General features: G+C 35.0%; 1 protein-coding gene across 3 annotated transcripts in view; it reads right to left on the bottom strand.

The window, feature by feature from the left end:
- Positions 1-18,397, bottom strand: part of OLFM3 (olfactomedin 3) — a 212,606-nt gene that overhangs the window by 13,012 nt on the left and 181,197 nt on the right. For all 3 annotated transcript variants that reach the window (XM_011989537.1, XM_011989532.1, XM_011989523.1), the window contains 2 exons: positions 14,658-14,813; positions 9,366-9,585 (listed from right to left, as the gene is read on the bottom strand). In XM_011989537.1, coding sequence (XP_011844927.1) covers positions 9,366-9,585; positions 14,658-14,804 — 367 coding nt within the window. In that variant the 5' untranslated portion in view covers positions 14,805-14,813. The remainder of the gene's footprint in view (positions 1-9,365; positions 9,586-14,657; positions 14,814-18,397) is intronic.

Here is an 18,397-nt window from a genome sequence, read left to right as displayed (position 1 = left end):
TGAGATTACAGGACATTTTATTGTTGTGCTGATGTTGGTTAAGAAAGGTTTGTTTATAAAAATAATCTAGTAGGGAGCAATACGCTGATGTTGTGAAAGACAATAATTAAATAAATGAAGCCCATGAGCAGATGGTAGTTTAATCTGTTTAGTAACCATGAGTAATCATGCTTCTATCTTTCCTTTTTTTATAATTTTTGTGTGTGAGTGTCTGTCTGTTTTTACTCCCATTAATTTCCCAGGAAACGTTCTTAGAGTGCTATATTCCATCCAGGTTTGAACACTGAGGCATGAGATAGCAAGCCTGGTTTCAAATCTAGGCCACAGCTTTCAGTCATCTTATGATGTTGGACAATGCACTTATTCTCTGGAGTGGAATTTCCTTATCTATAACATGAAAATTCTGAGCTTGACATTTTTTCATTTTAACTAAGGAACACTGACTAGATAGTGGATCAACAGCATGTATATGCTGATAGAGAGAAGGTGGTATTTGTGGTTGTGGTAAAATAAACATCATCAGCGTTATGTTTATCATCACCATCATCTACCGTTATTCTCAGGAAGCAAAAAGCTGACAGAGCTCTCAATGTTGATTTCTTCTTAGTAGATGCTTCCCTCACAAATGGTTATTGATTTCCTAAGCTAGAATTCATCTTGCCAAATGAAATTCGTAAAATTAAAGTTACAGGAATGTATAAAACTGGCAGCGTTTTTGTTTATAATTTTGTGTACCTTAGTGTTAAGTAAACATAGGTATCCCCAGATTCTAATGGAGCACAGATATTGTAAAATGTGGTAACATAAAACAAACAATAAGAGTCATTTTTTATTTCTCAGCTTCCTCAAACTAGCTTTTGTTCGAATAAATCATTATCTTTCTCACTTTACTCTCACTTTTTATGAGGACAAAGGGAGCCAGACAGAAAGGGTAATTTTCCCAAATGCCTGGAAGACAAATGTTCCTGCAAAGGTGGATGGCAAAGAAGGAAGTTAGGAGTCTTGCTTCATTGATTTTCTCCTGCTCTGCTCTTCTGTCTGCAGTAAGATATGGAAACATTAGCATTTATAAAATATTGCATGTGCACATTGTGTATATTCAGAAAATGTACTGAAATATACATCTTACCAAATGTAATAATTGAAGAAAGTGATCATTTTATTTCTATCATGACTTTTGGACATTAAATTTCTTATAATAGGTTACAATCTATATTTATCAATCAGTAGCTCAGGAAAAGCTATCATTTGGGATTCAGCAGGATGATCAGTTGTTTGCACTAACGAAGTGTAAAAACCATCTGTCCTCTCTTTTATGTATATATATTTCTTACTCTGTAATATCCTGCACTAATAGCTTCTGGATTCGAATCCTAAGGCCATGCCTTTATAAACAAATCAAATGGATTATTGAATATGTTTATGGACAGAATGGTATTTCTTTTTACTTAAGGCCATCAGAGAACTCATGCATTAAGAAATACTGCTGATTTTATGTAACAAACCTGCACGTTATGCACATGTACCCTACAACTTAAAGTATAATAATAATAAATAAATTGAAAAAAAAAGAAAAAAAAAAAAAAGAAGAGTGAAAAGTCAACCCATACAGTGTGAAAAGATTTTCAAATTGTGTATCTGCTAATGGATTACTATCCAGAATATATAGGGAACTCTGATAGTTCAATGTCAAAAAAAAAAAAAAAAAGCCCAGTTCAAAAACAAGCAAAGGATTATAATGGACATTTATCCAAAAAAGATATACTAATTGCCAGTAAACACATGAAAAACACTCCACATCGTTAGTCATTAGGGTAATGCAAATCAAAGCCACAATGAGATACCACTTTTTGATCAAAGACCACTGAGAATAACAATTGTTGGCAAAGATGCAGAGAAATTGGAATGCTTTTGCACTTCTGCTGGAAATATAAGAAGGCATAATTACTAAGGAAAACAGTTCAGGAAATGAAAGTGTTCTGGAAATAGATAATGTTGAAGGTTATATATAATATCATGTATATACTTAATGCCTCAGAATAGTCCACTTAAAATGGTCAAAATGATGATATGTTTTATGACAATAAAAATGGATATAAAAAGAGAAGGGAGCAATTAAAAGGTATTATTGGCTACTTAAAAAAAAAATACTGCTGATTTGATCTTTAAAGTCTACCTATTTAGGTACTTAAAATAAGTTTGTCTGTACCATACATTTGGTAGTAAAATAAATTTATATTATTTAAACTTTTATTTGTCTAGTCTTACAAGTTATACTAGTGAGGGAAAGGTAGGGATAAGAATGAATATTTAAAATATTTTATTGGATAGAGCACCTGAATGAGTTTCTAATGACTATCTGGCTAATGGAATCAAGAATAATATGAACATGTCTAAATAACACACATTTTGCAATGTTAACACAGTTTTACCATTTTTATTATTTTTGAAACTTCCTTGACTCTTCCTTTTACCTTTTCTGGGATTAAGCCTATATTATGAACATTTTTTTTTAAGGACAAGCCTGTTCAGCATTCAAACTGAACGACGACTTGTGTTATGAAATCCCAACTAATTTTACAATTCCTATTTGCCTTTGGAAATACAGGTTTTATATTATTAAGAGGCTCGTAATTTAGTTGTAATCTAGAAAAATGTAGGAGATAAAAGGAGGACAATTAATGATAAATAAATATATGATAAAATTTACCAATTACCAACAATGTGGCTAAAATATAACTAAGGTTGCAGAGTTCCAGAAGAATGAATAAAACGCATAGACAATGGAGACATTGCCATTCTATTTTACAACCTAGAATTTTGGGAAGAGCAAGACTCCTTTTGATAAATGACTTATTTAAAGATTCAATTTAATTTAAAGGAATATTCTTATAAATTTCCTCTATTACATTTCTGAGTCAAACCTCACTCCTCTCTACCAGAGGCACACAGCTTGACTTTTTTGTTAATTCCTGCTTTCACTGAGATCTTCAGTGTCTCTTGCTTTAAGTGCTAATAAAGCAAAATATCAGATGTTTTGGAATGAGATACTGCATTGCCATTGAAGACAGGACAATTGGCAATGACAACAAACATGAAAAAAAGGCTGTGCTTTTATTTTCCTTTCCCCCCAGAAGCTTTTTGACTTTGTAAAAGATATTGATGTGTTTTATATTTGATACACATTGATTTATTTCTTGAAAGCAACTTGAAGCTTTTGATTTTACAAATTAAATTTGCTCTCGAACATTCTGCAGACACTAATTTTTGTCCACTATGTTTCAGGTATATTGTGATGGTCTCCCAAAATTCAACTAGAACAAGACGTTGATTCTGATCTCTCAGTGCAGGGAGAATTTATCTATAAGGGTATGAAGATTTAAAACAAAAAAACAAATGGGCATTTTCTGTGAAATATGTTAATGTACTAAGTGTCATGGGAGAGCAGGGGAGGTGGTTGTGGAAGACTATGCCAGGGGAATCCAACCACATTAAGGAAAAATCATGGACTAGTTAAAGTGGGAAGGAAGAGTGTCCCATGACAAGGGAGAGGAAGTTCAATGTTAAGAAGGTAAAGAAAGCATGCACAATTGAGAAACTGAAAGATTAGAATGGTTAAAACTTATAGTGAGTGCATGATGAGAACCTGAGAACTCAAGGCCTGGAGAATCGGGCAGAGTTCATTTCATGAAGACAAAGCATGCAAAGGTGTTTGGATTCCATTTTAAACGTAAACCACTTGAATACAGGTGTAATATAACAAGATTTGTATTGAGGAAAGATCACACTAAATATTTTTTAGTGAGGGAGTGCTAAAAAAAAATGGTTAGGAGGCCATTTGAGTAACTCAGTTGAAAAATCACGAATGACACTCTGAATTAGGCTGGTGGAAGTGACGATGCAGAAGAGGTGGTTTTGAGAAATTGGTGAGAGGGGAGATAAAAGATGCAGTGATTACATGGTGGTGTGAAGCTTAGGGAAGAATCAGAAATGAATCTAACTTCTTTTTTTCCAGAACAATTGGGTGGATGGTGGCTCTATTCATTAAATTAAAGTTATAGATGTATCTAGGGTTTTTTTTTTATTATTTTGTACCCCACAAAAGACATTATGTGTGAGGAAAGAAATCTCAGTCTTTGAACTCAGAAGGACTTCCATGTAAAGTGATTGCCTCTAACACGAATCTTTGACAAGTTAATTTAAACTTTCTGAGTATCTGTTTTAGTGAAGTTGTTGATACTAATGCCTAAACCAGAGGTCTTGCATAGATTGGAAATAGCACATGTGAAGCAGCTGGCCTAGTGCTTGTCAAGCAGTAGGCACTCAATATTGCTGTAGTTATTGACTTATGTGTCAGACGTCCCCACTAAAATGTAACCTTGACAGGAAGAAGATGGTCTCCTTCCCATCCTTGTATCCACAAATACCTAGCAAAATGTCAGCACACATTAGAGAGTCAACAAATAATTGTTAAATTAAAGTATTAGCCCATAGATAATTTGGTTCTCGTTTAAAAACTAATTTGGCAGAAACAGTAAAGACAGTAACTCAAGTCTCTACTTGTGACCTTAAGTTTCTAATGTTCCTTCTGTTAAACATGAAGTCTCAAAGTTGTGTCATAGAATCTAGTGCTTCCCTAGATGGCACCAAACCACTGCCCTAAAACAGCATTAACACGACAGAGTCAGGGGCAGAGGACTGGAAAGCTGGAAAGTCTTATTATAGTCTACATTAAACATCTATTTTGTGTTCTCAGGGGTGTGTACAAACTTTAACCATGTTTTTTCAGTAGAATTCTCACATACATACAATTACATTCTGCATATCTAGGAATGTGATATGATTCAGTTAAGAACAGGGGACTTCATTCTACTCCGTCTTTGATTGGAGTACATTAAGGACTTAGAAAAGGACATTACTGTACCTCATTCAGGCCAGAGGGTCCATTGCTATTGACAGATTTTCCTAATTTCTCCAAATCTTTAATTCTGTAGTAGAAATAAGCAAAATGGTGCCCTTGGTGCCCCAGTGGTCTTGATGAGTTGTGATTCCTTTGGGGCCTTATTTACCATTTGAGAGTAACTTAGATTTTGTAGGCAATGAGACTAGCTTGTTTTTAGCATCTTAAAATTCATGTGATGTACGCTGTGACATTTATTTAAAAGCAAATCCACTGAAAAAGTGAGGGAAAACACATTCATCATTGTTGCAATTTTATTGTTTCTCTCTAATCCATTTCTACCCTGTACTAATTGGTCATGTGGGTTAAGAAGCATTTGTGTAGAGTGAAGATGCCATTGATGAATAAGCCTTCTTGCTCTTGTTACTATATTGCTGATTCTATAATTATCCAGTGTCCCACTCTAGATCTGAGCAGCATAGCAACTGAATTATAGGTGCTTTTGGAACAACTGAGCCCCTGATATGCTTTTTTTTCTCTACCCTTTCTGTTAATGGTCCTGATGTTAGTATCAGTTTTCTTCCCTAAGTGTATGCATTCTGATATATGGATAATTGGGCGTTTATTTATGAGATAATATTAGCCTTTGAGTTCAAGGGTTCTCAGCGATGAACTGATCCAAACTGTACCAATTGCCAGGAAATGTAAACACTAAATTGAGTGTTAACCAAACTATAACCTACTGCTATACTTAAAGTTATATGTTTCATTTCTTCTGCAATTGTGTATATACATACACATATTTATGCACCATATATAATAATATATATAATATATACTACTGCATGTCTTCTTTCAAATAGAGTGGCTCTTTTAAAAATGAAAAATATGAAGTTTCAATTATTTATTTTTTCAGCAACCATGTGGCTTTATACTTCACTGTATAAATGACTGTATGGCTCTGCCTGGACGTTTTCTACATTGTAATTAAGGGTTGTGGTCCAGTCGATAAAATATCCTCTTTGCTCAGGAGATGCTCAATAAGTGGTTAATTGACCTAAACATGGTGGGATAGTAAAAACTACCCAGTTGTTGAGATAAAAAGCATGAAAAAGTTACATTCATTGTTTGTGGCAATGGCCTCTCTACTAAGTGAATAAAAAGTTGAGGATGGCTAATAATCTACAAAAGCATTTATGAAATGTGGGAACTATTTTCAGTATTTTATAAAATCATCTCCACTAATTTATGTAGCAAACATCTCATTAAATAAGAAAGTTGAATACCGATTTTATTGCTATTTGACATTTGTATTATGTTAGTTGCCAAGTTTTGTTCTAGGTTAGCTAAAATAAAAATAAATATTGATTAATTAAAGCAGTTTATTTGACAATCAAATTATTTCTAACATTGTGGTCCACTGGAGAAAATTAATTAAAAAGATTCGTGATGTTACACATATTAAGGATCAAGTCCTAAGCATAAGGATGCTATAGAAATATTATGCAAAGTTAAATAGGAAGAATAAAAAGGATGAATGTGTGCCTATTTAGATTAACCCTCTTTGTCCAAAATATCTTTTTCAGTATTGGAAGGGGCTATATGTGGGGGGTTATATGTGGGTTAGAAAAAACAAACAAATGGGGTTAAAAAAGAGCTAAGGAGAATATAGAACTACCCAGCTGCAGTACAGATTATTTCCGTCTAGGTAAACCAGACAGAATACCTGTAGAAGGAAAGCTCATTTCTAAAATTGAGCAAATCCCAGAAGTTGTTTTCTGTGTTGTTCATTCAAAAACATAACTGACATACTTTTAAGTTTCAGGAAGTTTACTAACTAGAATCATTCTATTGCCTATCCTTACTTCAGTAGAGCGCATTTGTACTTAGCAGATGCTGGGTCACTACATGCAATGCCTATGTGCTTGGGTTTATTGTGACATTCTAGGAATAAAAGAGTGAATTGATTCTCAGGGTCTGGAATGGTTTCTCTATAACAAATGGACCTCCTCCTCAAAAGAAAGTCAAAACCCCACACAGACAAATCCTACAGATTGTCACTTGCAGAAAATCTTTAACCAGATATTTTATGAGCTAATACAAAATGCATCTGGATATTTCTTTGTAAACCTCATATTATTGAGGACACTGGGTAATTCTTCATTTGAGATTTACTTCTTATCTTATTTTGTGGAGAAAACATCTGGCAAGCCCTGTCACTAATATGGACATTAAACTAAAGATATTTCTTAATATAAAAAGAATCAAATATAACAGCAAAATTTCCTTATGTAAGTAATGTTTACCTATTGTATATTAACCATAAACTCCACAACTTGAATTATAAAAGCAGAGCATGTAAAAGAATTATTTAAGTGTTATGTTAAATAAATAACTTTTCCCTTGCTTAGTCTTATAATATCCTGCCATTTTGGCTCAAATAGGATGTGGCTAAAAAGATGCGTTTCTTGTTATGAGTAAAACAGATAATTCTCTGTTACTTGAGATAGGTAATACTCTGTTGAAAAGTGTGTAAATTATTCCTATGACTCCTTATAGAGTAAATTCATTCACCAGATATTTGAGTGACTTTTCTTCACCAGGTAGTTTTCTAGGCATTGGAAGATACAACATGTAGAGTGAACATGATAGACACTGTTCTTGTCCTCGGAAAAAAAGTCTAGCAAGACACTTTGTACTACACATGCAATGATAATGAAACAAGAGAAATCCAATCATTAGTGAAATATCAGGGTTTGGAAGTGCCTGGCAAGGACACCAGCCTAGTCCGGGAGGGCAATGAATGATTCTAGCAAGACACAACATTTAAACTGAGACCTGACGAATGAGTAGTTTATCACATGTGGCAGGTGAAAGTGTGTTGATGGAGGCTGGGTACATAGGGGAAGGAGTGATACAGGAGCAGAAATAACCAGCATCGTATAACAGCTCCATGGTAAGACAGTGTAAGGCACACATGACTGGGACTTAGTATGTGACGAGAGAAGTGGCAAAAACTAAGCCTGGAGATGCAGAAGGGGCCACACGTGAAGGGTCACGTAAGCCATGGACTGTATCCTATGACATAAGGTATCCATAGGAGATTTTAAGCAGAGCAAAATAATTTCAGGTTTATACTTCAGAAAATCCCTTGGGCAATAATGTGTACAATGAGTTAGAGAGGAATGAAAACTGGAATCACAGAATCTATTATACAAAGTTGACTGTTAGGAGACCAACCGTAAATGAAAAAATGCAGACTGTGTTTGATGAGGAATAAAGAGCTGAGGGTTCTTGAACGTGTGTTTAGGCCTTCAGGTTTACCTTATTTCCTCCTGATTCATTTTGTTGGATTCTTTTAGAAATCCTGTTATGATGACAGAGGAGCCTCCAATGTAGCAATTTCCCACACTATTTTGAGACTGTGATAACCAAATGCAACATTTTGCATTTTGGATCTCTTTTTATCACTTGAAGCATATTTGTAAAATAGTCTTTACAATGTTCTTGTAAGCCACTCAGATTTTATTTTAAATGTTTACATTTATTCACTGAAGTTTTCTTTACTAGAAATTAATCATTTTTTTGTGTGTTCTTTACTTCTCTTCCCAATTTTCCTGATCCACAAAAGGATGTATTTATCTTGAGAGAACACTTTCTATGGGTATTGACTTGCCCTCCCTGTCATGTCACATCATGTCAACAACTAAAATACTGATCCTAAATAAACTTGTAACTCTTCCTTATTCGATTCATGACCACTTGTTTATTTTACATTCAAGTTGCAGACTAGTTCCATGTTGACTTCAACTGAATAATTAGCTCATGGATATCATGAAAGAATTTGTAACTCAGACCAGATTGGACCACACATTTTAGGAGGCAAGAACTAGAGTCCATGACCCATGCATGTCACATGCTTGATACTTTACGTAGTGGTGAGTTCCTATTGAAGTAGTTGCCACCTTATCATTTCTTGAGTAGATCAGAGCAGTTGATGGCAATTCTGTAAATTGGAGGAATTGTTTCCATTTTCTTTAATAATTGCTGTTTGACATTTGGTCCCAGGATAACTTACCTTTCCCTAGTCTCTAAATTTCTCCACTAACCAAAAAAAAAAAAAAAAAAAAAAGCCTTTTTCCTCTAGCCAAGCAATGACTGATATCACATATTGGAAAATAAAATGTATATCCACTAGTGTAGTCCATAGAATTGACTGTATTTGCCAGACTACTTATTTGAAGCCACCAAATGGTAACACAGTGCTCTAAAAATCAACAAATCATTAGTTTAGCACAGAGTACCCACACATGCTTAAGTCATTAGGGGACACTTCACACTTAGAAAATGGGCTCTGGTTTCTTTCTAATTAGATATTTTATGACTCTTTATAAAACATAAGAACACAATTTTCTTTGAAACTATATAAAAATGTAACTTAGACAAATGAAATTGCCATACTCACTTAGCTTTTTCATGCAGTCACGAAGTCTGGTTTCCAAGCTCAGTACTCTTTGATGTAGTTCCTCGTAGTCATAGGCACCAATTTCCTCCTGAATTCCAGTGAGGACAGCAGACAGATTCCGTATTTCCTCTTTGAACTGGGTGATTAACTTAGCATCTGTTTTGTACTGTTCCAGCACAGGGATCAAAGGCAGGAGCTCATCCATTTTCTCTTTCAACTCCTGTGAAAAGCAGTCTATTGTTCCTAAGAGTCATTTAAAACAGATCATGCTGCTCTGTTCCTTTTATTATGATACTTAAAGGAAATTATTAAAACAGTTTCAACATTTCTTATTGATTTTTGGTTGAAATTAGGTATTTTGTGAAAATTTAAGTGGTCATGTGATGATTAGTAGTAAGTCCATTTATTTCAGCTTTTCCATACAAGAATCTTTCTTTAATGCTTACTTTTCTACAGCAAATGTCTCCTTATTATAATTAGAAAAACTTCCTATAGTAGAAACTATGGGTTATATACTATCTTGTTTTCTGGTAACATTTTATATAGTGAATGATGTATTATCTAATTAAGAAATATAAGCAGAATCCATCTTCTAATTATGAATTAAGTTTGAATAAAGTGATTGAAAATAGATCAAATACCCTATGGTTGTCCAGTTGAGTCTAATCATCCACCTACTAAATATTCATGTTATGGGGCACATACAGAAAATTTTGGACTCTGGATCAACTTTTCTCTGACACTTAGAATTTTTCCATGATGGCCATCTACCAACTTTGTTTTTCCTTTGTGCTCAGGTATTCCTTGATCTTTTAAATATCAATTTTAGCACAACTTCATTATGAGGTAAGTTTAGAAAGTATAATAAATCACGTGAAGCTTCCCAAGGCTCAAAGAAATGTATGTTACTGTTTACTAATTTGAATTATTACCTATACTTCGACTCCATTTATTTTACCATAGATAATTTAGAGGTCGTTATGTATGGCAGAATTACTTGCCCATGTAGTGAATTAACTCTTTAAGAAACCAAAGTGTGTAATTTATGTAACAGATGAGCCAGTTACACAGAGTTGTTTGAAGCTGAAGCATTGACTTTCATCAAACACATACACACACAAATACACACACACACACACACACACACGAAGTGTATGTTGTCAAGCAGTATCCCTCACCCCTAGACATAACAGAACTGAAGCATGCCTACAATTTCACCTTGAGTTTCTAGACATGTCACCTTTACTTTTTTCTCTTTAACTTCATAGTAGTGGATAGGTGTATATACATGCATATATATATATTTCAGGAGTTTGATTCAATTATTAATTTATTGGAAATAATATCATTTGTGGAAAGAGTTGTCCCTCTTATGATTATTTGAGAATAATACATAGGTGCTGTCAGAAATCATATGGTACACTAATGTAAGGAGCTGAAAATTGCATTTTTAGATTACATTCAGGAGATGTTATTACTATAAATGCATTAAAATAGCAGGAGCTCCCATTGCTGCCCTAATTTATGGGCTTGAGTTTCTTGTGGGGAAATTTCCACTTGCTCTGTAAGTTCAGAATCTTTGAATTTGTTCACATGTACATATTAAGTGGGAGGCTACGGAGAGACTTAATAATGAGAAAGATTCATAAATGTCACAGTCAAAGGCAGAATTGCAGAGCTTTGCTCATTTTGTCAGCTCATTTGGAAACAGACTTATTAGAGTATCTTGCAGCATCCCTAAAGGAAGACACAATTGTTTCATTAGGATTTTAATGAGAATATTTCTGTTAGTATCATTTTCTGCACATTATAACAACTGTTACAATCAAAGGTTTTACATTCTACTATGGCCATATTTAAAAGAGAGCAATTCAATGTGAAAATGCTGGTAGCTTTTCTTCTCCCTCAATTCAAAACTAGGTATTTAGATTTGTTAATCTTTTCAACAATTCCTAAGTTGATGATTGGCAATCAATTGTGAAACTCTGGAAACTTATATGAGAGCATTAGAAAGTCCACCCAATGCTCATATCAAATACTTAAAAGATTACAGTAGAATAGCATAGATCTGTGTTTGCTAATCACTTCTAAAATTTCACTTTCTACTACTATGTTGCTTTTATATCCAAATTCTTAGCTAGAGTAAGCCAACATCAATCTCTTCATCTAAGAATGACAATCTCAAGTATAGTAGTTGGTATAAGCTTTCTGTCTGAAAGAGTGTAGAAGACAAAACCTACTTAACATTCTTGATAAGATGGAAATTGTGTATCAGAGGGAATTTTTTTTTTTTTTTCTTTTGAGACGGAGTCTCGCTCTGTCGCCCAGGCTGGAGTGCAGTGGTGCGATCTCGGTTCACTGCAAGCTCCACCTCCGGAGTTGACACCATTCTCCTGCCTCAGCCTCTTGAGTAGCTGGGACTACAAGCACCTGCCACCACACCTGGATAATTTTTTTTTTTTGTATTTTTAGTAGAGACGGGGTAGGAAGATTTTTTAAAAAGTATTCTTCAATATTGAATTTACTTTGGAATGTTCCATTTCCTCTTTTCAAGTATAGTACTAGCACCTAGAACAAAATCCAACTCATGGTAGGTCTCAACAAATAAATAAACTCCACAAATATATGTTGAGCACCTAATGATTATTATTTGTAATTCACAGACCTAAAGTCTACTTGGAGAAGCAATGCAGCATTAGTGTTAGGAGGTATAAGTCTGGAGTTGGATTTTGTGTGTTGAATCTTGGTTCTCATGCATATTAGATATATGTCTCTGGACAAATTACTCAATCTCTTTGATATGGTTTGGCTCTGTGTCCCCACCTAAACCTTATCCCAAGTTGTAATGCCCACATGTCAGGAGGGACCAGGTGAAAGGTGATTGTATCATGGGGGCGATTTCCCCCATGCTGTTCTGATACTGAGTTCTCATGAGAGCTGATGGTTTTAAAGTGTGGTACTTCTGCATTCATGCTCTCTCTCTCTCTCTCTCTCTCTCCCTCCTGCTGCCTTGTGAGGAAGGTGCCTGCTTCCCGTTCCACCATGATTATAAGTTTCCTGAGGCCTCCCCAGCCACGCAGAACTGTAAGTCAATTAATCCTCTTTCTTTCACACGTTACCCGATCTCAGTGCAGATCTTTATAGCAATGTTGAGAATAGACCAATACACTCTTTATGCATCAGCTTCCTTATTTTTAAAATGGAAATGAAAATAGTGCCTGAGTTACAAGATTGTTGTGAGGATTATACAGTTGATATCCTGAAAGTGCTTAGAACTGTACTTTGAATAAGTATAATATTCTGAAAAATCATTATTGTTATTATCATTACTGTTATTTGGATTTTGACATATAACTTCAGCATATACTTGGAATACATGAACTAGGAAAATCCAAGTCATTGTCACAGGTGCTGCTGCCTGAAAATTGTTTTCTTATCAGTAGCCTGCTGATTTGCTGCTAGGCAATTTACAGGACTAGGCACATTATTTCTTTGGGGTTTATCTCAGTTTTGTATCCTTTTTGTTTCTTAGTTTCCTGTCTTCTGTCAAAAGTTCCCAAAGATGCACATGCTTCATCATGCATTTCCCAGCCCTGTCAACCCTTACACTCTCGAGCTGTCCTTTGGCTTTGCAGAATTCTCACTGCATTGTCCATCTGTGCCAAACAGTCTGAGCTCCTCTCCTCCTGACTAGTTCCTTCTGGGAATGTTCTTCCCACACCTAAGGTGCCAGCTTACTATTTTCTACTTTGCCGATGACCTCAGCATTGGGTTCACATTGTTATTTTACCATCTACACTCTAACCCTGAGCACTGAAAATTGACATAGTAAATCTTTTGGTTTTCTCGACTCCGCCTATAATTTAGTAGTGGAGAGGTAGGGTCACCAGTATGAAACTGCTTTCTCATAACTCTTCTCCTGGTCTTTTAAAAACAAAATTAATTGCTCCTCCCTTTGCACTCCTAAGTAATGTTTATGCCTCCATTCACCATCAATTCACCTGCCTGTTAGTTGTCTTTCATAGAAGAGAGATTATGTATTACACATCCAGCAGAAGGGCCAGCCACACCTTGTGTGTGGTATGTATGTGCTCAATAGATATTGGCTAAAATTAATTATTTTGCTCTTCAACCTCATATTCTTCTCTGTTTACCATTTATCCATAAGTTTCCTACTTATCCAGTTCACTTATACTCTCATTTTCAATAATCTTTAAATTTAAGTATATTCTAAATCTTGCTCTAGTTTGTCCTAATTTCTTAACCTGCTGGCTTTGCTTACTTCTCTCTTCAATTTAGACCTCATGACTAATCACTTCAGTTCCCTCTCTTTTCAATACCCTTAACTTTCTTGCCCTCTTTTTCTTCTGTTGTCACCTTCTGGGTAAAAGTTTAAAATGAGTTCAGAGTGTAACTCTCTTCCATACCTCTTTACTCAATCTCTTGAGTACCACTGAAGAAAATTACAAAACCATGAAACTTTCTGCCACATTCAAATGTGTTATGCAGAGACTCAGTTACATGTTCCTCACTAGCTCCCCACCAGACACCATTATGTGTAGGAAGCACTCCTTTCCTTTCCAAGGACTTGAATTCAGATCCACTCCCTCAACATCAGCCGTGAATCTCACTTCCTAATTCACAAGAAATCTAGAGGCTATTAATTGGGCAACCACAGTGTTTTATGAACTATGGGCTGTGCCTTGGTAAGGCAAATGGTTTACTTTTAATGGGAGCTCAAATTGCATTAGCAGGTCAAGAGTTTTTTTCTTAAAATTCGTAACTCTTTCATATATAGTTAACAAAAGTCCACATAGCATGATTTCTTTCTCCATTTTCAGTATTTGTAAATAATTACCAATAAAACACTTAAAATCTAGAAAAATATTTGTATACATTTATGAAATAATTCTCTCCATATGCTCATATTAATGGCATAGTTATCTCTTTAAATAATTTATACCATCTACATCTTTCTTCATATTAGCAGGGCATAAAACCATTAGAGAAACATTTATAATTTAATTATTAATTTTCCTTGAGGAAATTTTCCTTGTTTCAGAAACTCCACCAAACTCTATAATGATGAAGCTTTTTTTTTTTATAGCAAGGCTTCTATGTCGTCCTACCAGCTAATGGTCAGTTTCAGTGGAGAGATGACTGAAATCCCTATGAGTCTTTTACCTTGCACACATGGGCCAATGCATAGTCATTTCTAGCTGAGTGCCCCACTGCTGTCCATCCCACTCCGTGTCTGATTTGGATTGACAAGATTGCAGAAGTCAAACCTACCTGAAAATGCTTGGTCATAAGTGTCTTTCGATCATCTTCAATCTGCCGAAACTTTGCCTTCAACCCTTTCATTTGGGTTTCCATTTTTAAAACATATTGGAAATCTCTCTGAGTTCTCAAGTTTAAGACTTCAATAGACTGGGACATGTTCTGAACCTGTTAAACAAGAATATTGTCTGTACATTATTATCTGTTTGCAGGTTTGTGCAATCACTAAAAAAAAAAATAGCAAAAATATCGTTAACATAAAAACTAGAAGTGCCAAATTCATAATTGCATTCCCATATGACACATTTTCAGAAGAACAATTCTTCAAGATAAACATTTAAACAATTCAGCAAGAGAAAATTATACCTAGACAGGAAATTTAAAAATGGGCATTCTATCATTAGAACTGACTGAATATAAATGAGTTTAATACATTAGAAAAATAAGCTTTAAAAATAGGATTTTCATTTTAAGACTTTGTAAGCTAATAACACCCCAACCTGTTAAATGTCAAAATAAGTTGTTTCTCTAAATACTAATTCTAACTTCTTGAATATCTAGGATGTTTAGCAGTTGTGGATGGTAGTGAAGAGTTGAAGAGGCCTAGAATGCATTCATTCTAGCTCAATAAGTTCTTAATGGGTCTGAAGTACTCCCAGGGGTGAGACTGAATTGACCAAGACAAGTAGCAGTACTAGAAGACTCCCTAAATTGGACAGCATGGTGTTTGAGGAACCCGGAAAAGGGTAACTACAGCAAGTGCTTGGTAGACAGGTCTAATAATGGGGGATTTGTTAAATAGAGAAATGGAATATGAATGACCCATTATAAAGAATAAGATAGATCTCTCTACTGTTAGTATTCAAAGCAACAATTTTGGTATCACCTAGGAGTTTGTCAGAAATGCAAAATCTCAGAAAGGCTCATCCAGAACTACTGAATCAAAATCTACATTTTATCAAGATTCCCAAGTGATTCCTATGTCTATTAAAGTTTGAGAAGTACTGCTCAACATGGAATGATTTCAATGAGAAAAGCAAACGTAAAGATCTTTACATACTTTCATCTTTTTTGTTGCTATTGTTGTTGTTGCTGTTGTTTGTGAGATGGAGTCTCACTCTGTCACCCAGGCTAGAGTGCAGTGGCGTGATCTCAGCTCACAGCAACCTCCACCTCCCGGGTTCAAGCAATTCTCCTGTCTCAGCCTCCTGAGTATATGGGATTACGGGTGCATGCCACCACGCCTGGCTAATTTTTGTATTTTTAGTAGAGTTGGGGTTTTACCATGTTGATCAGGCTGGTCTCGAACTCCTGACCTCAGGTGATCCACCCATCTTGACCTCCCAATGTGCTGGGATTACAGGTGTGAGTCACTGTGCCCGGCCAATCTGTTTATTCTAAATCAAATACACATACTTGCACACATACACAATCAGTAAAAAGCTATTTTCATTGAAAAAATGTGAATTACAAAGGGATGACTTGTTCAGACACAAATTTTTGTCATCAGATAAAGTGACAATGCTTAATGGATCAACCAGATGTAAAGGTCCCGTAGTTGATACATTCCTTAGAACTATAATATTGGCAAAAGGTAATGAATATTGCCTTGGCCTGCCTCAGTTCTTTGGCTTTTTTTCACCCTTTGCTATTCCCTCTGCGGTCTTGATCCATCACCTTGCCCTATTTGAATCCTGTTCTTTTAGGACATAATACAGTCTGGCTTATCTTAAAACTAATTGTGTCATGTGGATGTGGGGTAGGGGCAAGGAAGTGGCTTTTCCTGTGTGAGCTCCATGAGGTTAGAAGCTGTGTCTTACTCATATCTCTTATTTCCAAAACCGTACACAGAACCAGGCACAGAATAAGTGTTCAATAAATATTTATTGAGTGAAATTATCTGGGTTTGTAATAGTAATAATAAGTAATTAGAATTTTAAGGAGAGTCTTCCTCCTCCTGTCTCTGGTTAAGCAACGGCATTATAGGACTGTAAGTATTTCTTAATTTACTAAAAGTTTAATATTCAGAAAGCTTTATTTTTATTTTTAAAAATATCTAGTCTCACACAAAATTACTAAGACAACATTGAAAGCATGGTGACAACATTGTGGATAAATGCAATGCTTTCAACATAATTTTCTAACTTCATTTGTGGTTAAACATGAATAAGGAAAATCCATTTGCATTAAAAAAACTGTCTACTTATTTACATATGCCATTTGTCTAGCATTAGCATAGCTGATATACTGGAAATAATTCTATGTACCTGGGCCAAGTCCTACAATTAGAAAATGATGGGAAAGATAAGGTATTCTGGATAAAGTTAAAATAGACTGTCTTTATTTCTGTCTTTGACTCACCCTATAAAGTTAATTTTCAACTTCATTTGTGTTACAGGAAAATGCACTGAGATAATTTTTGCTAAGACTTGATTGTGACCTATATTGCAGAATCATGTGTAATTAGAGGAGCTACATTAGGGGTAATGGCTAGAGCTAGAGCTGTCTAATTGGGCAGGATTTGGCTTCAGGTTGTCTTAAGCATCTCCGGCTGGCTGTACCTAAGATTGTTTAGTTTCCCACTTGCTATGGAGGCCCACAGAGCATCAGTTTCCTGATGATACAGGAGACTGGATACCCATGACGACATATATAGGGAAGGAGAACTGTCTGCTATGTTCCCTCTTTTTGTCGGCTTGTCTCTGCGGTTGTTCTGTGATTCAGCTTTCCAGAGGTGTTTCTGTGATTAGGATCTCTCAGCATAGATGGGCAAGTTCATTGTCACCCTTCCCGGAAAATTTTTTTGGAATTTTTATTTATTCTGGTTCTTTGTATAAATAAAATATCTGGGGATTTTCTGAACTTAAGCACAAATTAACTTAGATTTTCAGTCTCACTCATGATTAGTGCAGCTACCTGAAAAAAAATTCTATTAATTAAATATGTTTGGACAGCCTTGAGTTTAACACTTATAAACAGATGTCTTGACTGTAGGACTTAACAAAACCTTTAGTAGTAAACTTTGTATTAGAAATCTTCAAGAGTGAAGTATCATATACAATGTTTCTTAAATTTATGTTGTTGGTGAGGATGATGGCAGTGTCCTATTCAAAAAATCACACTTTAGGAAATATTGACTTAGATAACAGAAGACATCTTTAACTTACAGGGAAGCTACATAGTTAACAAACAAATAATTTTTTAGGTGAACAATTTTAGTTTTGGCATACTAAGACCTGAAATACTGTGAAACCAATGATATATATTTTTGTAATATTCAATAGTACAAATACTTGTTAAAAATGGTAAACAGAGCGTCACTTAAATAAGTGTGGATATACCAATGGCATTTTGTCTGATACTGGCATAGCATTGAGAAAACGCAAACAGACCTGTTACAGCCCACAACCTACTGATTGAGTGACACTGGAAAGTTTTCAACCTAAAAACCACCAGTTTTCTTTCATATAAACTTAGAAAGATAGCTACCCCTTCTGCAAGGATTGGATGAAGTGGATACAAAACATAATACAAAAATATACTAATAATGGGAACTATTGTTGTGAATATTGTTTTTATTAACAATATTCCCTTCTATATGAATAAATCAATCTTTTTGGTTAAAAGTGAAGGAGGTTCTTAAAGGTCGTGCTCTTGTTTGCCCTTTGGTGCCTTGGATATATGTGAAACTATAGAGAGATGAGCAAGGGACTGGCTCAGTCTGAAATACTGTGATATCCCAGACATCTTTT

Source organism: Mandrillus leucophaeus, unplaced genomic scaffold (assembly GCF_000951045.1).
Source record: "Mandrillus leucophaeus isolate KB7577 unplaced genomic scaffold, Mleu.le_1.0 Scaffold1096, whole genome shotgun sequence".
Lineage (NCBI taxonomy): Eukaryota > Metazoa > Chordata > Mammalia > Primates > Cercopithecidae > Mandrillus > Mandrillus leucophaeus.
Note: the sequence above shows the minus strand (reverse complement) of the source record. Positions and strands in the feature narration are given on the sequence as shown.